Genomic DNA, 15,067 nt, shown 5'->3' with positions numbered 1-15,067 from the left:
GGATCTGACAGTGGGGGAGTAAGAAATGGGTGTGGCTATAGAGGGGCAACAGGAAGGATTCTTGTGGTAATGAAACTTTCCTAGATCCTGCCAGTGTTGCAGATACACAAATCTCCACCGGTGATAAAATTAAATGGCCTAAATATAAATACACAAAAAATGAGTTTTAGTAAAATTTGGGAAATTTGAGTAAGATCAGTGAATTGTATCAATATCCATGTTGAGATATTTTAGCGTAGTTTTCCAAAATGCTACCATTGGGGGAAACTGGGCGTGGTGCAAATGGGAGTGCTCTGAATTATTTCTTACTTCTCATAAGTCAATAGTTACCTCAATAAAAATTTCAATGAGGGCTTCCCCGGTGGCGCAGCAGTTGCGCTGGGTTGCAAAGCTGCCTGCAGCCTCTGCAGCGCCGGTTCCATCCCTGGCCACCAGGCGAGGGTCCCACATGGCGCAACAGACCTCTCCTGCCACCTGCTGCTCCCCTCAGCAGTGTATTTCGTCAGTCTGCTGTTCTGCTCCCCACTCTGACTCTGGTGAATTCTCTCACCCTCCCGCATTTCTGACTGTACCCAGTGCTTGTATAAATAAATAAATAAATATTTAAAATATATATATATAAATAAAATAATAAAATATAGAAAAAAATTTCAATGAAATATAATAAATCAAGTCTAATTCTAAAATCCAAGAAAAAAACAAGATGGTGGGTCCCCTAAGTATCCCCACAATCTCCCCCTGTCCATTTTTCACAGTGATTCTCTCCAGAGGCCTTATTTCTTCTGCTCACACCATTTCTTCTTCTCAGAGTTCAGGTTTTTCCTTTATTTCAAAGCTCTCTCCTGCATGCTCATCTGTGTGGATGTTGAAACAGCAACACAGCCAATGGGTAGGGTCCCTCAGCACCAGGAGGCGGCCCCCCAGGAGCAGCCAGGCCACAGGACACCTGCAAGCCATCAGCCCCACAGACAGGCTGGCAGCTGCCTCTGCTCAAGGCGCCTTCTCGAGCTTCTTTTAACAGCAGCTCTCGGGTGTTTAAAACCCAGAGGGGAAGCCCCATCAAACTCACAGATGAGTATTTTCATTACTCCCCAAAGTCTAATGCCCCAGTAAAGCAGGCATTTGTCTTCGTGTGTAGCAACTGAGGCCTAATTTACAGAAACTTTTCTGTTTGCCTAAGATAGGAATCTGAATTTTTGTTTTGTTGTTTTGCTTAAAAGAACAGGGATGTAGGCCAGACATGCAGGGTGTGGGGCGGGGTGGTGGTGAGAGGATTTGCCAGAAACAGCAGGGAGCTGAACAGGCAGATTTACTGAAATACACTGCTGAGAGGAGCAGCAGGCGAGACGGGAGAGTTCTGCTGCTCCATGTGGGTCAGTTCCCTGGCCAGCCATTGAGGTAATAGCTCTGAGACTTAAGCCCTAGGCTACCAGGGCTTGTTGTTTTTTGGAAGTGAGTGTGCCTTGCTGGGAGCATCTTAGAGTGGAATATCCGTGCTGTGCAACAGTAGCTTTGAGGCATTGAGCTGTGTACAGGCTGTTCAAGGGCATCTTGTTTTTCTTTTTTTCTTTCTGGATCTTGTATTATGAGAGAAATGGGAACAGCAGTAAGTGCATCAGCATAGAGAGATTTGGCCAGGAACCAGACTTGGTAGCAAAGGGTTGGCTTTGGTGGAGGAGGGGTAGGATGGGAGTCGGGAGGGACTTTGCCTCTTCCTCACCACCACCACCAATTAAAATTAATTTAAATAAGCAATTTTGCTAAGCCCCTGTCTCCCCTTATTTCCCCCATATTACCCCACCTAAACGCCATTGTCGTAAAAATTCTGAATGCCAGGTCCCTGACGCCATCCGTTCTGTCCCTCCCTCCACACCAGCAGAAGCAGTGGAGGACATGATCCTGAGCCAAGGACCATGGCATTGATGCTTCCCTTAATTGGACACCTGCGAGAGGTGGCCAAAGAGCAGATGGTGGGGTGGGGAGTGGGTTCTCTCTAGTCAACAGCATTCATTTCACTGGGGTGGGGTGGGGTTTTGATGAAGTTCACTGAAACTGCTGAGATAGAGTATGCCCTGAGCCAAAGAGAGACCAAGGTTTGATTTTTTGAAAAACAAATGAAAAACTTAAGCCTTTTAACAAAAAAAGGAAGATTACTATAAATATGCAGTGTGCGTCCTATGAAAAAGAAAACCCTCACAAAGTCCAGAATGTTTCCCCTCCCTGCTCCCCACTCCAGGGTAACACAGCTTTACAGGGAATACGCCTCCCAGATTCCAATCTTGTTTAGCTGGCAACCAGATTGAGACTTGGACCTGGATATAATTGCTGACCTAGAAACTCACTGAAGAATTGAAGCCAAAGTATAAAATGCTTGATTATTGTCTTTGAAGAAGGGGAAATGAAGAGAGAGAGAGAGAGAGAGAAAGAGAGAGAGACTCCAAAAACAACTCTGCTGAACTCACTCATTCTGTACCTCTTAGGCAAAAATCCCTGGTTAATGTATTTACAACTTTTTTGTTATTTCCCAAGTAGATGAATCCTGATTCTAGCTAGTGTAAATGCTGAATTATTTAGACTCTCACGTTTCTCTTCAGGATGGATATATGGAAACTGACTGTTGCCCTCATTCGTCTCCCCAACACACACACACACACACACACACACACACACACACACACACACAGAGCTTTTCCAATTTAGCATATTAAAGGCCTTTAAAAAGCTTCTAAAATTGTGCCTTCCACATTCCACGCCTTTGTTCTGCCATTCCTTTGTTCTTTTGCCAGTTCATGAGCTCAGGGGGCTGCCTCAGCGGGCCCAGAGCCTGCAGAATCCAGGCCTGTGGGCCCACAGCTGGCTAGTTGTGCCGACAAAGCAGAAAGGCAAAGGGTTCATCTTCCAGACCGCACCACCCTTGAGGAAAAAGAGTTTACAGGGAGCTGCCGGCCTGGCAATTGTGAGCAGCACAGACTAATGATGTCAGAGAGAGTTTCAGCAGCTCCTTCAGAGGCTTCTCCAGCTTCCTTTCCTTCTGTCTTTGCAGCCACAGTAGCTGGAGGGGCTCAGGGCTGGTGCTAAGCCATCCTGGGTTCTGGACCCCCAAAAGGGTTCTGGTATGCCCCAGAGGGCCTAACTCTCAGGTACTAATGAGGTGTCCATGTTGCAACCCGCTTTTGGCCCTGTCCACCTGATGGTTTTCAAGGCTGGTTGGAACTTGTTATGGTTAGAAAAACTTGCATTACCTGGTTGTTGTCTAGGCTTTAAAAAACATACGTGTGGAGAATTACACCTTAGACTGCACCCTTGCCAGAGACATGTTTTAAAGGCAGATGAAGCTGCTGAGTTCCCTAACACCAGAATGTTCTTGTTCATTCAAAGCATCCCTCACTTGCCCACCTCCCATCTAATGACCCACAGCAAAGCCGTGTGCCCTTTCCTGTCTGACGTGAAACTTAACCACCAGGTGCTGAGGGCTTCCTCAAGAAGGAGAATGTGAGGGAGTTCAACTTTCAACACTCCCTAAGGTGTCCCCCTAGGTCATCATTTTGCAATTAAGTTGTTCATAAAATCTAATGGGTTAGGATACAGTTAAGTAGCATAAAACCAACCACCCCCAATGCAGAAAATGACTAATCCCCAATGCTTAGCAAACCTGTTTTTAAAATAAGATTGTTGTTTTCCATTTTATTTATTTATTTTAAAGATTTACTTATTTATGTATATAAGAACTGGGGTCCAGGTCAAAGGTGTGGGGGGGTGGTGAGAGGATTCACCAGAGACAGAGCGGGGAACAGAACAGGCAGATTGACTGAAATACACTGCTGAGGGGAGCAGCGGGTGAGTCAGGAGAGGTCTGCTGTGCTATGTGGGTAGCTCCCTGGCTGGGGATCGAACTCTTGCTGCAATGGCTGCAGATAGCTTCATAGGTTGTGTCTTAACCCCTTGTGCCACCAGGGAGGCCCTGCTGTTTTCCATTTTAAGTCTCAAAAATCTATCTTGCTTAGTCCTTGTGCACATTGTTATTTTAATCACACACATGTGTATCTTATAAGAATTAGTAATGGAAGTGAGACTCTAAGAGTTTTGTTTATCTTTCCCTGTATATAAAATTAGGATAATAATTATTGTCTATCTACCTAATCAGATCGTTGTGAAAATTAAGGTAAAACCTAGTAATGAGTAAGTACCCAGTATATTTCAGTAATATTATTGGTAGAATCAAAATTACATTAAGTAAAACTTTCTGAAATCATAATATATTTAACATATATTTACTATTGACTATTTTAACTTAAAATATAAAAATATTCAAGTTAAGGGTATCTTCTAATCAGAACCAAAATAATTAATTCATGTACCTTGAGTAAAAATAGAAATTAGGTCCTCTACTGATTGGAAGATGAAGCACCTTTGCTCTGAAATCTAATACTAAATAAGTATGCTACATGAGTTAAGTTTTATTACAATTTTATCCTCTTACCTTTGTAATTGTTTCAAGTTGTTTCACTACTGTTAGACTCATTTGTGAGGGCAAATTATGATGCCAAAATGAAAGTAATTATGATGTAAATGAAAGTCTGGATTTATGACAAATGATGTCAAAAGCAGAGAATGTGAATTCAAATTGTAGTTAGACTAAAAGGAAATTAAATGCTAAAAGCATATTAAACTAACACAGTATTTGATGGGTTTTATGGTGGGGGGGAGATGCATTATATGCCATAAATCATGCCTCAGTCTTCTGTACACAGAGCTCTTTCTTGGCCAAATTGATCATAAAAACTAATTACAGTAAAATATGGTACTCATACTGCATCCGCACTGCAGAGTGAAGTGGATAGTTGAAGAGCCAGGATTTCCCTCCATTTGCCCTGTGTGAGGCCCAGAAAGAATTTTCTAAGCATCATGTAAGTCCTGGAGGGCCTGAGCAAATGTTATAGGTGCTGGAAATGATGTTGGGGGTTATCAATCCCATTCCCTCCTTATATAGGAATGGAAAATTGAGGTTTTTACAGCTGAAGGGATGTACTTAATGGCCACATAGCAAGTTAGAGGCAGAGCAAGACAAGGATGCCCATTCTATCGTGATATGGGGATTTCAGTCTTCCCTCTTCCTGACTCTTCTTTGCCTCTGCTCATCCCCTCCATTCCCAACTGGCCTTTCCTAGCTCTTCCTGACCCTTTTAACTTTCCCCCAGTGGTTACTCATCTTAACATCCTGTCTTGGCCCCTGTGGTTCAGGAACTGAGGGAGCAGCTCACCAGGAACCCAAGTGACCTCACTGGGCTGACTCACTAAAGGTCACAACTGTGTTGTGGCCTCAGCATTTTTCTCTGGCATCATGATCTGGTACCATTAAAGCATTTCAGGCCACAGGGAACCATGGAAGAAGACCTTTTGGACTGGAAACACCTCCTTCACAGCAAGGCCAGCTCTGAATGTTTGGTGTGAATTTTTTGGAGCCACATTTTAGTGATGACTGCTTCTGTCTACCCTAAGCAAGATATCATTGAGATATGACAAATAGAATTCCGAACACATTTCAAATTCTCTGCCTTTGGCTCTCCATGCATCATCCCTCAATCCGTCATCCTGTGTAGAGAAAAATAAGCATGCTTGCCAATTTGCTTGTTTATTTATTCATTATAAAATAGAATATGGAGGATATTATCATTTCTGAATTCGTCGTCTTAAAAGCCATAAATCAGAAAACATAAGATTTCATTTCCATGTTGATATTCTTTTTCCACAGGAGCAAGTTCTACCCACGATGACACTATATCCTTGTTTCTGAAGGGAATAAATTTTTAAAAATAAATACATGGTTGTCCCAGTTACATAAATGGATTTCTTAAAACTCTAAGCAGGTGATATTCACCAGTTGGATAGAAACATGGAGGAGGGTTTTGAAATAAAAGTTATACCCCATCAAATAACCTTGCAGCAAAAACAAACTTTATTCTTGTACTCAGAAACAGGTGTCTTACTAAAATTATTTCTCTGTTATCTGTTCTGTCACAGTGGAGAACTGCTTGCTTATGAAAAATCTACTAATTATAACAGCATTATCCAACAAGAAGGAACAGTGAGTTTTACTATAATAGACCCCAAACATTCAGTAATTCCTTAATTAGATGCAACTATTTTCCTGTGTGTAATATTCTGTGTAGCCTTAACCACACATCCATTCGACCCATTGTCAAATGTGTACCACTCACCTGCTGGGTTCTCTCCCTGTTCTCAAGGAGCATCCTGTTCAGCTATTTCATGTGCTTGTCTTGCTATAATTTACAAAGGTGGATAGGTGTACTGCTTTGCTAGCAGTAAGTTTGTGTGAAGGTGTCCCTATATGACAGTTATAGCTTTTTGAATTAGGGCACCAGAGTTATTAATAGCTAATTGATGACATCATTAGTTGAATATTACTTTAGTTGGCCAAGAGGACAAAATAGTACTTTGGTATTTTTGTTGATAAGTGTCATTGAATGGAAAACCTTTTGCAAGCCTATTTTGTGACCAATCCCTTTGCAGGCTGAATGGGATATGAAAGAAAAGTTAAAATAAGTAAGAAAAACATACACCTTGTGTTTGAATAGAATACCATTTTCATAGTGGGGAAGCTAAAGTAGACAGGAAACAACTGGTATTCTGTAAAATGGGCAGTGCAGACTGTAGGTGCTGAGAACTCCAAAGTGGGGGGGAAGGAGGAAGGTGCTGCTGGGTCAGAGGGATTAGGGAAGGCTTCATGGAAGAGGTGGCCTGTGTTTGTTTGCTATTGCTGATATAACAAGTTAGCACAATTTCATGGCTTAAAACAACACAAACTTGCTATCTTATAGTTCTGGATATCACAAATCCAACACGGTCCTTACCAGACTAAGATGAAAGTGTTGGCGTGGCTACATTTCTTCTGGTAGCTCAAGTGGAGAACCCATTCCATCTTCTAGAGGCTACCGTGTTCCTTAGCACATAGCCTCTTCCTCAACCTTCAAATCCAGCAGAGGCAGGCAAAGTCCTGTCTCTCAGCAGCTGGGAAAGGTTCTGTGCTTTTAATGACCGTTGTGTTACAGTGGGACCACCTGGGTGATCCCAGCTAACGGCCCTATAGTGAAGTCCTTAACATAATCTGCAAATTCCTTTTTGTCATGTAAGGCAGGGATTAGGATGTGGAAATCTTTGGGAAAGGGGCATTGTATTACTAGTTACACTGCCTTTGAGCTAATTCTGGGGAGCTACCGGGCTCGCCATTAAGGAGGTGTGCAACTTGAGGGTGTTCATATGTATTCGTGCCAGGAAGTGTACAGGCAGTGAGGAGATGGGGATGAGGATGTTGGGTGTCATGCATTCTGGTTGGGGTCCAGAAGGTTGACAATGTGTCAGTGTCAGGTTGAGGAATTTGCATTTCACTCAAGAAACTCTATACCACCAGAGAAGCATCTTCAGAAGGAGAATAGTAGGGTACCTTTGCTTGGGGGCAGTCATTCTGAGAACAATACCTTCAGGGGTGCAGGAAGGACAGAAGACATCCAGGAGAATTTATAGAGTGACTCATGGGAAGCAGATGGTGCCTGGAGGAGCGATAATAGGAAAGGTCCTCCATCATATCTGTAGGAGCTGACCCATAGTATATGCTCTTCAGTGGTTGGTGGAATAAATGAATGATAGTAATTTCAATGACATTTCTTGGGTCCATTGAATATTCCAAACTATGTTTAATATATCTAAAAAATCTAAATCAAATCTGTCACTTTGTTCTTTGTCATACTGCTGACTTATTTCTCCAGAACAGAATCCTGATTCCTTCCCAAATGTCTTCTACAGAAATTAAAATATTAGTGCTTCTGTACCCTACTTTCACTTTAGAATCCTAATTGTTTACATTGTAAAGAAAAGATTTCAATTCATGATTTTAAAAATATTTTTTCTGAAAGATTAGTTTTTTTCACAGGAAGAGCCCTGAAGCAATTGACTTTAGGAATGTATGAATTTGCTTAATTTTTTTGGTAGTAGCTTTTACATTCTCCTTATAATAACCTCTAAAGTACCCTCAATATGACATTATGCCATAACTTCTGAACAGGTGAAATTGAGACATAGTTCCCATACTGAAATGTAGAATTTTCTGTAGAGTTAGAGATCTGCCCAGAACTGCAGTTCTCAATTTGAGCGTACATAGAGCTCATGTGGGAAGTTGTGAAATGAAAGATTTTTGACCTCATCTGATTTAGTGAGGCCCTAGGGACATGAACCCAAGCACCCCCAGAGATTCTGATGGATTCTGGATCACTCTTGAGAAACACTGCTTTTGATAATAGCAGCATCAGCATCAGGGGAACATTGATGAATACAGGTCAGGTGTGCTGTGGGGAAAAAGGATGAAGTTAGGGTGGATGTAGTAAGTAAGAGAGGCTCAAATCCAGAGTTGGAATTGAGGATTCCTCAGTTCTTCTCTAACAGAAGCACTGATGGATAGGCCAGTGAACTCCATGAAAATGGCCCCATCATTCTTGATGACCAGGCTGAGCATCACCTCTATTCTAGAAGTATTATCCACCGGACAATACTGAATGAGACCAATGTTCTGAAGTGGTAGGACTAAAGTTTGAACTCAAGGAAACATCATGCTTTGACGCGCAGAGGAGTTTAGGGATCATGTTTAACAGCCTTCTTTGGGTATTGGCAGCTGTACCTATGAATTCTTTTCTGATCCTGAACCCCTTTGAGAACCTGAAACCTATCCCTAAGGGTGGGTGCTGACAGATCAGAAAACTACTCTGCCCTCAGTTGGCTTGTAGGCAGGAACATACTGCAAACCCGTAGACCATCTATTAAGCAGAATAAACATGAATAGCTCGTTGAAGATACAATAGGACAGTGGAAAGTATCAAGTATAAAAAACAGAAAGAAAAAAGATTAAAGAAAAACAATGTTATGTCATATTTTCATTTCTAACAATTTTATCATGTGCAGCATTATTAACTATTATCATTTTCTTATGTGTTAATCATCCCTACCAATAAAATTTAGTATGAAGTGGGGGAAAAAAACATAAATAGCTCAGTGAGGCTATTATGGACTCACTGAGTACAGAGCTGAGAAAGTAAAGATGAAATCCTGACCTTGACATGTGCTGTCACAGAGCGAGCTGTTAGGTTGGAGAGAGAATAAAGAGGACAGGCCTCCTGCCAGATACAGTCCAATGTAGAATGCTTTGCAGCTCAATTTCTATCTCATAGGAATGATTTTATCCTACCCTACTGAAATGAAATATTCAGAAGAGATTCTGGAAAACCCTGAAGAAATCATTTACAATAAAATTAACATCCTTTATTCAGACCAAGAGTGACATGCTTACCCTAGTACAGAGGGGACCGCAACCTGGATGACACAGGAAGGAACATTGAATTTACTTTCTGCCACGTTATGCTGCTTCTCCTTAATGGAAGCTTTTTACCATTCTGTAATTTGTTCTCCTAAAGGAGTCTGTGCCCTTCATTTTCCTGGTTAGGTAAGCTCTGAGATTTCTGATACAGCTGGCCATTTTTATAATATAGGAGTGACCCAGGCAGGATATGGTTTGAATTCAAGGAGGAACAATTATATGGACAAGAGCTATATAAATATATTTGTGGCATTAAATTATTAGTGGGTAACATTTTTATTGTATGTTACTAAATATCACTTGTAATATGTGACCATAAGAGTGGTACATTTGAGTAATATATTAAATTCTAACTCCTCCCTGATTGACCATAGGTCATAGAATTACAGAGGAAAGTTAACAGTATTTGGAATGAAATCGGGGGGAAAGTTACTGGAATCAATAACGTGTCCAACAGTGTGGATAAAGGCTATGTAGAACTTTAACTATAGAAGCAATGTGATAATTATATGGTTTATATGCAAGACCATGCAGCTTATTTTCAAGAAATAATCCATTGTGTAAATGGTTTCTAGTGTGAAAATCACTCACCAATGAAGATAGACCCAGGAGGGTTGCCTGGGTCTGAATTCCGGAGATGTCCATTCTGGGAGCAAGAACTGGCAAAGAAGTACTCCTACAAGATGGTAGGTTTGTGTGCATGGGGAGACTGACTTTTCATGCCTAGGGCAGAAAATGTCCTTTCCTTTTGCCTCTGATCATCATTGTACCCGGTGAGTAATAGCTGCTTTCTCCCAGACCTTTGAGGAACAACACTGCATCCTGGGCTTGGTGATGGTCAGGAAATCCAGGACGTCCCCTCATGTCCTGTAAAAAGGCTGCACCTGGGACTGTCATCTTCTAGAGTGAGGGTTTCTCCATGGCAGTAAAGGAAATAAAAAAATGCATTTTCTGGGAACTGGAACTGAGGGATATAGATAAGAATAATTTGGGTATTGGGCAAAAGGTGCCAGAGATCAGTGGCCTTTATAGTAAAGGATACAGATCCTGGAAATACATGAGTTATGACATCAAATGTGAAGCTACTCCCATTTTAGCCAACAAGATATGTATTACTCCACATAATGAAAAAATAGACCCAAAGAGCTCAGGTCTTTTCAGAGTTGCAACACGAGCAGCATTTAAGGGCTTCAAAAGGGTCATTCTTGAAGTGGACTAAAACTGAGGTAATTTTCCATATCCTTCCCAGATGGCCTTCCTCGCTGACGAATACTGTAACTATTGTCAAGACATTTTGCAAAATGTGAGGAACCAAGAACTTGAGAGGGTATGGCTTAGTCTATAAAATACAAGCATTTATGACTTGTTATTAACCATTCTTTTCTTGAAAAGACCCCCTCAAAGGGTGTCTACTAAAGTGAAGGGCTTAGAACTCAGTTTATACTGAGTGAGTTCTGGGAAGTAATTTCTTATTCAGTTCAATCATTTGGAAAATTTCCAAGATGCTAATGTGGATACTTTACAATTTAAATATAAATTTAGCTATTTTTAAGATCCTAATTCTAGCTGATTTTGAATTAGGTATTAGTAATATTATTCACTCTGGAATTGTTAATGATGCCAAAGAATCATCTTATTAATAGATGCTAACTGTGAAAGAAGTAAGACTTTGAAGTAGGGTGATCTGCCGTGGGCATTATAATTATGGATTTTATTGTAGAATTAGCTGTGGAAAACATAAATCAATCCTTTAAGCCATTCTGAGTTTCTTCTTTTGCAATACATGCAGTAAATAAAACACATGCCTCAGTGTTCTAAGTACTTCAGCTTTGGGTACTATTCACTCAGCATGACTACATTTATTTTTCTTAATTTTTTTTTATTTTTATATTCCCCATGCAATACAATTGCACCCCCCCCCCATTTTGGTCCCAATCCCTCCTTTCCCCCCCCCCCATAGTTTGTCTCTGGTTTATAGTTGTTTGTTGATTTTGATTTTTTCTTTCTTATAGTTATTCTTTTTCCTGGTCCCTTATTTAGGTTTTCTAGATTCCTGCTATGAGTGAGATCATCTGGTATTTTTCTTTTTCTTTCTGGCTTATTTCACTGAGCATGATCCCTTCCAGCTCCATCCATGGTTCTGCAAATTGCATGAGTTTATCTTTTTTGAATGCTGAGTAATATTCCATGGTGTATATGTACCACATCTTCTTGATCCAGTCGTCTGTTTTTGGGTTGTTTCCAAAGCTTAGCTATTGTAAATGGTGCTGCTATAAACATAGGGGTGCAGGTGCCCTTTGGAATTAATGTTTCTGTGAGCATGACTACATTTAGTACATACTCAGTGTAAAAGCATTAACCTGAGGGAGAAACCATGATGTCTTCAGAACGGCTATGTTCTGTTCGTGCAATGTAATATACATCCACCCACGTTAGATACTTAATGATTCCTTCTTTCCTAGATTTCTTTATCAAACATTATGTTAATTCTTCCCCTGTTACTGGTGCTGGAACTAGGAAGATATTCTCCACAAGGCCTGAGAAGTGTATGATTTGGTACTAAAAGGAACAATATAAGCCAAAAAATATAATACAAAGTGGCAAGATCTAGAAAAAAAAATAGGATTAGACTATTCTGAGTGCCTCAAGGACAAGTAACAGTGCTCCAAGAGGAAGCCATGTTGCTGCTGACTCTGGAAGAAAAGAGTAGGTTCAAAAGACTCATAATGGGCTAGGAACAGGATTCCAAGTAGACTCAATGAAGTAGGCAAAGGCAGCAAGATGCTCACAGGCATGACATGACGAAGAGATCACTATGACTAGGTTTATTTTCTCTAAAGGAAAGAAGCCAAAAGGGAGGTGGTATAAGGGGAGTAGTGAGGACCAACCTCTAACCCAGTGGAGGATCAACCTCATCTGGCCATGTGCCAGCCTATACATTCATTCTCATTCTCTCTCTCTCTCTCTCTCTCACACACACACACACACACACACACAAACCAGGTCACCCTCACCTCCCCTGGAGTTGCCCTATAAGAGTGGGAAGTAGGCTGGCATTAAAAAAAGCATAAGGGGCCTCCCCGGTGGCACAGCGCTTGAGCTTTGGGCTGCAAAGCTGCGCGCAGCCTCTGCAGTGCCGGTTCGATCTCCGGCTGCTCCCCAGCCACCGGAGAAGGGTCCCGCATGGCGCACAGACCTCTCCTGCCGCCCGCTGCTCCCCTCAGCAGTGTACTTCATCACTCTGCCTGTTCTACTCTCCGCTCTGGCTCTGGTGAATTCTCTCACCCTCCCATGCCTCTGACTGTATCCAGCGCTTATATAAATAAATAAATAAATAAATAAATAGATAGATAGATAAATAAATAAATAGATAAATAAATAAATAAATATTTACAAAAACAAAAACAAACAAACAAAAAGCATAAGAAGCATTGTGAAAAACATCTGATTTATTGAGAAGACAGCAGGTTTTCAGTGACAGAGAGTGAGTGCCATATTGGAACAGAGAGGGTGGGTGAGAAGGAGGTTTTGTTATAATCAATGTGAAAAGTGATGGGCATTAGATTTAAAGCAGTGACAATGACTTCAGAGAGAAAAAGGACAAATTAGAAAAATATTTCTGAAGCAGATGCAGCAGGATTTGATGACTGGACAGGGTGGTCAGAGAGTTAGTAGAGATGGGCCTATGATTGCTCTCATTCAGACTCACCAAACCACATGGGCCATGCTCCAAAGTAATCAACCTGAGAGTAAAAGATTAATATAGCCTCTTTTGTTAAGTATTGTATCTGATGTTAAGTATTTATTGGTCTCTTTGGAGAAGTCTTTCTAGAATTACTGCCCCTGATAACAATTGCAAATCAGAGGCCATCATCAGGCAACTCAAAAGTTGGCCCTAACTTTCTTGACAGCTCAAATAGGGCAGTAGCTCCTTGCATGGAGTCATTGGTAGAACCTAGTGTAAGATTTTCACTTTTGAACATTTGCACTCAAAGAACATTTGAGCCTTGTTTAAAAGACAAGAATGTCTATTAGCTGATAACTCACATTGACCACCTGGTTTAATGATAGTCTAAAAAGTCAATGTGGGTGAAAGGAAAAGTAAGGAAGCTACCATTTTGTGGACAACAAAAGTTTTCCACGTAAGTCTTTAAAGAAGCCACCTGTGTAGACTCATACCTGACCCCTTTTGCTTACATAGTCCCTAGGTGAGCTCTAACTTGATATCAAAGACGAGGCCTCTTCGATTACATACACATGAGTTGAAAAATAATTGATGGGGTCAATCAGTCAATGAGCATTTACTCTGCATTATGGTCGATGCCCCTATGGCCAAATCCTCTTTCTATTATAATCAACAGGAGCCCCCTTGTGGTCAGAGACAGTCTGCCTTCCAGAAAACTTCATGAAAATAATAATCCACATTATCCCATCCAAATGGCAGGAGCTCTCTGATTGGTTGCTAAGAAAGAATACTTGCTAAAATACAGCTTGAGAAAGCTAGTAGGCAAGGCTGTACGTTAACTGGAATAAAACTCATCCCAATATCATTTGGGACTGGCTAAGTGTATATAGGGGATTAGTCTCACTAAGCACAAAATGAGTTTTCAGAAATACACTCTATTCCTTACATCAGGTGGAGGATTTGCTTACTTCCTTCTGGAAATCTCTGCAGCAAGACACAGTCATGCTTATGTCATTGCCTGATGTGTGCCAGCTCTTTAAGTGTTATGATGTACAGCTGTACAAGGTAGGAAGATGTTTGTTTGAGTCACTGGTTTATGTCTTATCCAGAAATTGATATCAGATGCTGGGGTTAGAACCACAGCCCTCCCACTCTGCAGTCTCCATGGATTTCTGGTCCTCTGAGGAGTAAATAGAGGGTTTGAAGGCCCACAAATCTTTTGATCCTTCCCTAAAACTTAGCTTTTCTTTTTGAAGTCGATGAGTTCATGAGTTACCTCATGTAAAGAAAAAGTCAATGTATGTGGTGACCTCTGGTTCCAATAACCAGTGAACTCTGAACTGAGTCAACGTTCTTTCTCTGGTAAGTTCAACAAAAGAACACTTTTTAAAGGTGAGTAATTGGAATAATTACTTTGGAATACACATAACCGCCAGAGCTGTTTTTAAAGGTTAGTCTCTAAAATGATTATTGAGGGCCTCCCCTGGTGGCGCAGCAGTTGAATGCTGGGCTGCACCTCTGCAGCGCAGGTTCGGTCCCCAGCTACCGGTGAGGGTCCCACATGGCGCGACAGACCTCTCCTGCTGCGCCCGCTGCTCCCCTCAGCAGTGTATTTTGTCGGCCTGCCTATTCTGTTCTCCACTCTGGCTCTGGTGAATTCTGTCACCCTCCTGTGCTTCTGACTGTACCCAGTGCTTGTGTAAATAAATAAATAAATCTTTAAAAAAAATGATTATTGAACTTTGGTGGTCAGGTATATGTATATAATTTCTGTGGTGGCAATGGGTTCTCCTTAAGGTAGTCAGGAACCTCAGATTTTAACTTTTTAGGAAACAGTCTAGTACTTCTAAATTTGTAACACAGAGGTTGAAACTGAAGGGTGGGTTCAGCTGTAGATATTGGTTTGACTCACATCATATTAGCCAGTAGGCGATTTTTGAAATTTTGACTCAGTCGTCAATTTTTTAAATCTTTGCAAGAGTTTAAATTCTGGCCAGATC

General features: G+C 41.1%; 1 protein-coding gene across 4 annotated transcripts in view; it reads left to right on the top strand.

The window, feature by feature from the left end:
* RFX8 (regulatory factor X8) overlaps nt 1–15,067 on the top strand; it is a 57,823-nt gene that overhangs the window by 23,404 nt on the left and 19,352 nt on the right. For 3 of the 4 annotated variants that reach the window (XM_037527984.2, XM_037527982.2, XM_037527985.2), the window contains 4 exons: nt 6,022–6,085; nt 9,958–10,068; nt 10,632–10,709; nt 14,019–14,132. In XM_037527984.2, coding sequence (XP_037383881.1) covers nt 6,022–6,085; nt 9,958–10,068; nt 10,632–10,709; nt 14,019–14,132 — 367 coding nt within the window. The remainder of the gene's footprint in view (nt 1–6,021; nt 6,086–9,957; nt 10,069–10,631; nt 10,710–14,018; nt 14,133–15,067) is intronic. The other variant, XM_037527983.2, reaches the window with a different exon arrangement.

This window comes from Talpa occidentalis, unplaced genomic scaffold (assembly GCF_014898055.3).
Source record: "Talpa occidentalis isolate TD23 unplaced genomic scaffold, MPIMG_talOcc4v2.1 talOcc4.5, whole genome shotgun sequence".
Taxonomy (NCBI): Eukaryota; Metazoa; Chordata; class Mammalia; order Eulipotyphla; family Talpidae; genus Talpa; species Talpa occidentalis.
The sequence above is the reverse complement of the archived record's forward strand: the minus strand, read 5'-3'. Positions and strand labels throughout refer to the sequence as shown.